Raw genomic sequence first — 7386 nt, 5'->3', positions numbered from 1 at the left:
GAGCCGGGGAAATTGCTGGCTCAGCAGCCATGACTGTCTTCTGTCAGGAGGATGAGGAAGATGGTGAAGTGACCCGCACTGGTCAGCAAAGCCCAGTCCGTGCAGCTCTGTGCCTAGCTCTTCACCTGCCTTGTGTCACCTAATGTCATCAGCCCTTAGGGGAAAGAAATGGACAAAGCTGGGACCCTGAAGAGCAAAGGCTGGGGCTGGGGATGCAGCTCAGTGGTGATATTTATGAGGCTCAGTGTTTGATTCTTAGCACCACATTATAAAAAGAGAGACGTAGAAGAGACTTGTACTTGACTCTGGGGAGAACCAGAACTTAGGCAATGGTTTCTCTAGTCAATTTGAGCAGTCTGCGGACTTCTGAATAAATAACGAGACAGGCATGGCTGGCCCCACACACCTATGACTAGCCCTTCCTCCCGTCATCTCTCCCACAGCTGCAGTACTACATCAGTGACTGTGAGCACTGTTTCTTATAGGCTCGATTGGTTGGTGGAGGGGCAGAGTGCTCAGAGGCCCCAGGGAGAGCCTAGATATGTGGCATGGCCTTAGCCTCCTTCAGGATCTGTAGCCAATCCCATTGTCCTTTGAGTCTACTGAACACATTTGGCAACCTCTTACGATTTCATCGATTTCCAGCCTCAACCAATGAGTTTCATTCCCATTTCCTCCCAAAAGTCTCCCTCTCGTTCACACAATCCCTGTCACGGAGAAGCAGAATGGTGGAGTCCACTCTAGAAAGGGCAGGTAGTTTCCTAGAGCCAAGTGAACCACATTCAGGACCCAGAGCAGGGAACACCCAAGGCTCACTGGGACACCACCGGTGGTGAGACTCTGAGACCGCAAGGTTTCCGTGGGAAAGGGCTCCCACCACACAGGAGCATCCCGCAGCTGCTCAAGGAAGAGCTGAAAACCCACAGCCCGAGGCAAGTTCCCAGTTCTACTGCACAGGTGTCTGTGGGGAGGTCTGGCCTTCCCAGGACCGAAAGGGAATCACCAGAAGGGGAACCCAGGATGACCTGCACCGAAAATGTGGACTGCGCTCATTTGACACATGGCCTGGGCTGAAGGTTTTCTCCCCAAGTGTCTGTGAGCTTAGGTTGCATGAGGACTCCAGGCCAGTCCACAGACGCTCTCAGGTCCCCGTCTGCTGAGGCTCAGCCCTCCACAGCAGCTCATTCTGCCGGGCTGCGGGGCTGCTCCCTCTCTCTTTCAGCTGAGAACCGCGGGTCCTGGTGTACAAGGCCCTCTGCTGGGCTGCCACAGGGACGCAGGGCGACCCGGCCAGGCTCCTGCCCTAGGAGAGCTCACAGTCTAGCGGGGCAGCGACAGTGCACTTACATTACACATGTCTGGGGTCCTGGGAGCAAGGAGGAAGGGCCTGGTGAACAGAGGCCCTGCACAGTCAGGCCTGCTTTGTGAGAGCAGGAGCTTGGAGTGGACCTGGAAAGGTGGATCCTGGAAACTTGGCGAGTGCAGTGAAGAGGGGGCTGTGGAGTGAGGCGCCGGCACTGAGACCCCCCTCACGCCCCACCCCTCCAGACCCCGTCACCAAGGACCGGAGAGCACAGCGCGTCCTGACAAGCTTCCCAGGAGGAACACGCCGAGTACGTTCAAATCAGAGATGCTAACACGTGAGAAAAGAAAAGCAGCGGTCACAGATGGCAAACAGCCACCCTCCCCTGCTCACTACTGCCTTCCCGCGGAGCCATGGGAGCTGTCCTCAGAGCTGTCTGACCCCAAGTGCCCCACCTGCCCAGCCCGAGTGAAACCTGAGAGCAGCAAGGAAGTTGTGCCAGCACCAGACCATGTGGCGTTAGCACCAAACATGCCAGAGCACTGGGATGCTAGATTGCATGGTGGCTGGGCCCAGGACAGCAGGGCTGAGGTGGGCATGGCGGCCAGGCACCTGGAATCCAGCAGGCCTATGCCCACCCCACCAGGCTGCTCACAGTCCTAGAAGGGCACAGGAACAGATGTGCTGTGCGCCTGGCAGAAGCTCCTTGGGCACTGACTGACACAACACATTACACGCTAGAAAGAGCTGGCACTTTTTATTAACGATAGGTGACTAATAAATACATTACGGCAGCCAATAAATTATTACAATAACTAGAGATTTATTAAACCAACAAGTCACTCTTCTTGCAAAATTACAGTTAATATGGGTTGGATGGCAGTGGCGGGTTGGGAGGTGCGACCACTGCACCTAGGTAAGGCTCTGCTAAGGTGGGAGTGGGGTGCCAGGCCCACCTCGCCTCAGACCCAGCAGGGGGAGGCACAGCTAGGGCACCAGTGAGAAGCGGCGGGGAGAGACCAGCAGGTGAAGGTGTATCTGCCCAGGACAGGGAGGGCAGATGTGGAGGGCAGATGTGGAGGGCAGATGTGGGGCCTCAGGAGCTGGGCATGGGAGCCAGGTGAGGAGAGGCATGCACTGCTGATCCTGGTGCGCAGGAACTGGGGATGGCAGTGACCCTGGAAAGGGCGCCCCTCCCTGAGCGGGCCTAGGACTTTTGATGGGGCCAGTCTCTGTGCTGTTGCTCCCGCCTACCTCTTCCTTGACAGGGACTTCACCTGCCTGGGGTGGGGTCTGTCTGGAGGCCCCAGCTCCACGTTCTGGGGAGGGTAAATCAAATGCAAGGCTCTCCCCACTGAGGGACTGGGGAATAGGGAGCTGGGCCCCAGGCCCCAGGGTCATGGCTCACACCCTGGCCCTGTGCTCTGGGCTGCTGGGACCCTTCACTCTCTGCCTGTGACCCGACAGGGGCAACGGTCTGGAGTGCTAACCTTCAGCACCCCAGGTCAATCCTGTTTATATGGGGTTGGAGCCTCAGGTGTGGGCTCCTGAGAGCTGCCTGGCTCTGTCTGGAGGCTTTTAGAAGGGTCAGAGAGAAGCACAGGCAGCCAGAGAAGCTCAGTAGCGGGTGGGCAGCTGCTACTGGGTCTGGAGGGAAGAGGTGGGACTCCTTATGTCAGCTGGGTTTTGGGATTACATGTCAAGAAGGTTTAAGGGTACACTAGGTCAGATGGTGACAAGGTGGCAGGGAGATGCAGGCTGGCCAGAAAGAAGAGTCTGCCGCTGGGGCATGACAGGGGGCTGTGGTGTAATCCTGCTGGTGGAAGGAAAGGCTTGGTGAGGCGATGCCAGGGCCCTGGCTGCTGGGGCTTCGCGGACAGCCTGGCTACAGAGCTGGGGAGGTGTTAGGCTGCCGCCTGCCTCTCGGTTCCTGTGGGCAGAGGCGCCTCCAGTTCCCACCAGTAGGGTGTGGGGATGGGCTGGGCGCAGCGGCTGGCAGGCAGAGTTGCTTCCTGGCACTGGACACAGTGAAGGTCTGCCTGGGCTCAGCCAGGCCAGTGGGGGCAGAAAGAGACAGCACTAAGACAGGGGACCCAGAAGGCCAGGGCTACTGGTGAGGACATAGGCTCCTCAGGCCAGAGTCCTTGGCCTCAAATATCCCCACCCCACTCAGGCAGGGAACTCAGAGGCCTGGTTCTTGGGACTGCTACTGGGCAGGGCACGGAGCTTGCTCCTAGGCATCTAAGTGATAGGCACATTTTCACCAGTTTGGCAAAGGTAACCTTCCTAAAAGTCAGCTTCCACTCGGCCTGCTAAATTAGAGCCACAGTCTAGCATGGCCTCTTTGGGGACACACCCAGGGCCACTGTGGATGAGCAATCCACCCTTGCCCGGTCACTCGCAACACTTCCCCCCACATCCTTATCCACGACGGAGCCAAAACCCACATCACCCCCAGCTGCTCCCCTCCGCCCCGTGGGAGAGGCACTGGTGACGACATGGCTGGGAACTGTGGTGCTCAGGGAGACGCCCCTGGGTCTGCTCTCCTTGAGGGCTTACACTAGGCAACCGAAAGGCCCTCCCTTGGCAGGCTGGGGTGGGACAACCAGTCGAAAGCAGTGTGAGACAACTGAGCAGGACAGAGCATCTGAGAGAAGAAAAAGGCAGTCTGAGGGCAGAGCGGGAAGGCCCTGAGCACCTGCCCCCTAACCCTACAGAGGGGAGGAAAGGGTCCAGTGTCCTGACTCCAGCCTGGGGCTCTGGCCAGTGGGGGAGATGAAGAGCCCGGGGGTGACAGGTCTGTGACTTCCACCGAGGGGCAATGGCCTTAGAGAAGGCATTTGCCAATCTCCTTCTCTTCAAGTGTTTCCAATTCTGGGCCCAGACTGTACGGTGGAATGGGGGACACAGCTGGCCTCACCCACGTGACTTCAGTGTTGGGCAAAGTGGTTCAACAGACCTGAGCCTCTCACGGAAGGACATGGACAGGACTGGCGCCAAGGGCCCGTCCTCGGCCGTGTGCCAGTGCCTGGTACGAGGTTCAGAAGTGATGGAGGCTAACACACAGGTGATGAGTGGGGTGGGTGGGCTGGCTCCTGCAGCCTGGCTGCGAGAGGCAGCTGCAAGACAGAGCAGGGAGGGCCACCCCAAAGCAGGCATTTGGCACGAGACAGGGCCCCAGGATCTCCTGCTCCACCCAGAGCTCTGTGCCCGTCAGAGCCAACAAATGCAAAGCTGTAGGTATGGGGCTCTTCCTGGCTCCCAGGCAGGTCAGGGGGCTGCCCAGGGACCCTGCCTGGCTTGGGACAGAGCTGTGTTTAGAGAGGAGACGAGGAGACCATGGGGCTTGCGGAGGAGGCAGAGGCCTCTCAGGAGGCAGCCCTCCGCCCTTTTGTGGCACATCCGCCTGGGCTACTGGCTATGGCATCAAGCAACTGGAGGAGCCCAGGACTCAGAAGCAGGTATGTTGACTGCCCAAGGCCAGCCAGAGCTAGGATCACCAGAAGCCACCCACCTCTACTCAGGGACTTCTGCAGCAAAACTCCTCCTCCCCCTCCGGGGGCCAGGTTTTGCGTCCGAGTGGGCCTGGGCCTTCAGAGCTCACACTCCAGGGCACTGGTTCCCTCTACCTGTCCTCCTCTGCTGTTGGAGGCTGGGAGGACAACGGGGGCCTCCTGACTTCTGGACCAAGATGGAGCCAAGTGGGGGCACTGGCCGCAGGGCATGGCCCACACCGCCCCTAGGCCTCCTACTGCCAGGACCCCCGGCTCAAAGGGCTCTGCCCATCCCTGCTGGTTTCAGTTGGGCTCACTGCTGACTTCAAGAAGCAAAAGTATGTCCACTGTGCCAGGAGACCAGCTGGAGCTCTGTGCTGCTGCCTCCGCCTCCCGCCCAAGGGCCTCCCTCCTGTTCCTTAACTCTGTCTGATGCAGGACTGGACTCCAGCCACCCACCTTTGCAGCCAGTCGTTCTCAGAGCATTCCAGGCCTGAGGCAGTCAGGACTGGGGCTCCTGTTGGGGGAAGGGCAGGGGAAGATGACCAGAGGAGGTGGGAGACCCCGCCAAGACCTGAGCCCTCACTTCACACGAGGTTGGCCTGGTTCCACCCTGGCTTTTGGTGACGGAGCAGCACTCAACCAGACAGAGCCCACGCAAAGCTGAAGGACGGCTACTACTGCCCCTCAAGCTGCCTGCATGCTGCTGTAGGCCATCCTGCCACCAGAACACCCAGATGGCAGGAGGCCTCAGAACTTCCATAAGCGCCACAGAGTACAAGACATGCCCATTCTGGATCAAATGGCAGCTTCACACACTCCACACCCCAGCCTCTGAACAAAACACTTAGACAAAGCAGTGGCCAGGGAGCGGCACCCAGGCGCTAGGAGGAGGTCTCCTGCCTTGTGGTGCATGGCACGGCGCTCAGCACCCCTGTCCAGCCCAGTTACCGCGCATCCAGCTGTTGGAGGGGTAGAGGTGGGGGTGCATGAAGGGCGCTCCCTCCTCCCCCCTGGTGCCAGCCTCTTGGGTCTTCTTCCTCAGTGCAAAGAGCGGTCTGAGAAGTGGCAGAGCTCTGGTTCCAGGGAAGAGTGGGTGGGGGTTGGGCAGGGCATGGGCATCTGGGCCGGGGGCTGGGGCTCAGTAGAGTCCACAGCCCCGCAGATTTTTGGCAATGATGACGTCCGTCACGGCGTCAAAGACAAACTGGATGTTGTTGGTGTCCGTGGCACAGGTGACGTGGGTGTAGATCTCCTTGTGGGCTGACTTGTTCTTGCTCTCGTACTGGGCTTGGATGTAAGCCACGGCTTCTGTGAAGGCGCTGGGCCCTGCGGGAGGAAACAGCAGGGGAGGTGAGAGGAGCCACCCATGGGCACCCAGCAGGGATGGCCCCTGGCCTGGCTGGTTGGGCCGTGGAGCAGATGCCTGGGGTCACTTAGAGATAGCCTGTCAGAAAAGGCTGGTGGGGTGGGGAGGCCGAGGGCTCAGCTCCAACAGTGTGCCAAGCAATTCTGACGGCCTTTCAAATCCAGGCTAGCGACCATGAAAGGAAAAAGACCAGTGATGCTGAACCCGTTAAGAGTTTTCAGTGGTAACAAACAGCCAGCCGTGGCACATGTGCCATGGGTTCGCCACCACTGAAGCAGACCGCGAGGTTTTCCAGCCATCACCTGTCAGTGCAGTTGTACAAAACCGCTGCTTTCCTCTTACACATACCTACCGACTCCTACGGATGTCACCTTTACATCATTGTACCATGGGTCATGAGCAGAGAAGTTCAAAGGTGCCAGTCTCATGCAGGGTACCCTCTCTGTGGGCACTGGGGCAGAATAGCCAGGATGCAGCCACCCAGCTGCTATGGGGCAAGGTGGGATGATGGTCTGTATCTGCTGTGGTGAGTGTGTTGTCTGTAAGCCCCCCTTGGCCTCCTTCTCCCTCCCCCTCCCCCTCCCCTCTTCCGGCGCTCACTCTCAGAGGGCTGAGAATTCCGAGCTTGCTCATTTGCCTCTTCCTCAGGATGCACCATACTGATCTGCCGCCCAGGACCCAGAAGAGGGTGTCTGGGAGAGCAGCTGCTGGCCTGGGGAGGAGCAGAAGAGTGGGACCCTGGCTTTGCACTGCACACCGTCTGCGCAGGCTGGGCCGCAGCCACTCACTACGGGACAGGCAGGGAAGAGAACCGGAGTTTGAGTACAGGGTTAAGTTGAGGTGCTGTACCTGGGGGAAGGGTTGCAGCCATCTCAAACACCTTAATGCAGCCACAGGCCTGGCTTTGAGGGTCTACCAGACTACAGATCTGCTAAATCTGGGCTGGAGGTAAGGGAAATATCCCCAAGACAGCAGGGAACTCTCAGACTCCCTCAGTTAGGGGGCACCTCGTTCTCTGCCCCAGCTCCAGACTGGTCTTGGTGACCAAATCACTCCACCTGCTTCTCCTGCCCCAAAGACAGGATCCACAGGTCTCCAACTTATGGCTAGAGAGGAAGTTGGCTGGTGGGCACGTAGCTGTGAGGGAGGCTGAGCTCTGTTCCCTCTGGCCAGAGGGCCCTGGGATCCTGGCCCGTAGGGTAGTCAGCCTGATTTTGAGA

General features: G+C 58.8%; 1 protein-coding gene across 3 annotated transcripts in view; it reads right to left on the bottom strand.

Annotated features, from left to right (window-relative positions):
• Window positions 1-7386, bottom strand: part of Gnao1 (guanine nucleotide binding protein (G protein), alpha activating activity polypeptide O) — a 165819-nt gene that overhangs the window by 7076 nt on the left and 151357 nt on the right. The window contains exon 8 of one of the 3 annotated variants that reach the window (XM_005388344.2): window positions 2103-6126. The exons of the other annotated variants lie outside the window; for them this stretch is intronic. Within the exon in view, the coding sequence (XP_005388401.1) occupies window positions 5939-6126 (188 nt within the window). The 3' untranslated portion in view covers window positions 2103-5938. Of the gene's footprint in view, window positions 1-2102; window positions 6127-7386 lie in introns of those variants that run through there. 3 annotated transcript variants of the gene reach the window in all.

Source organism: Chinchilla lanigera, unplaced genomic scaffold, assembly GCF_000276665.1.
Source record: "Chinchilla lanigera isolate Chin_1 unplaced genomic scaffold, ChiLan1.0 scaffold00032, whole genome shotgun sequence".
Lineage (NCBI taxonomy): Eukaryota > Metazoa > Chordata > Mammalia > Rodentia > Chinchillidae > Chinchilla > Chinchilla lanigera.
Note: the sequence above shows the minus strand (reverse complement) of the source record. Positions and strands in the feature narration are given on the sequence as shown.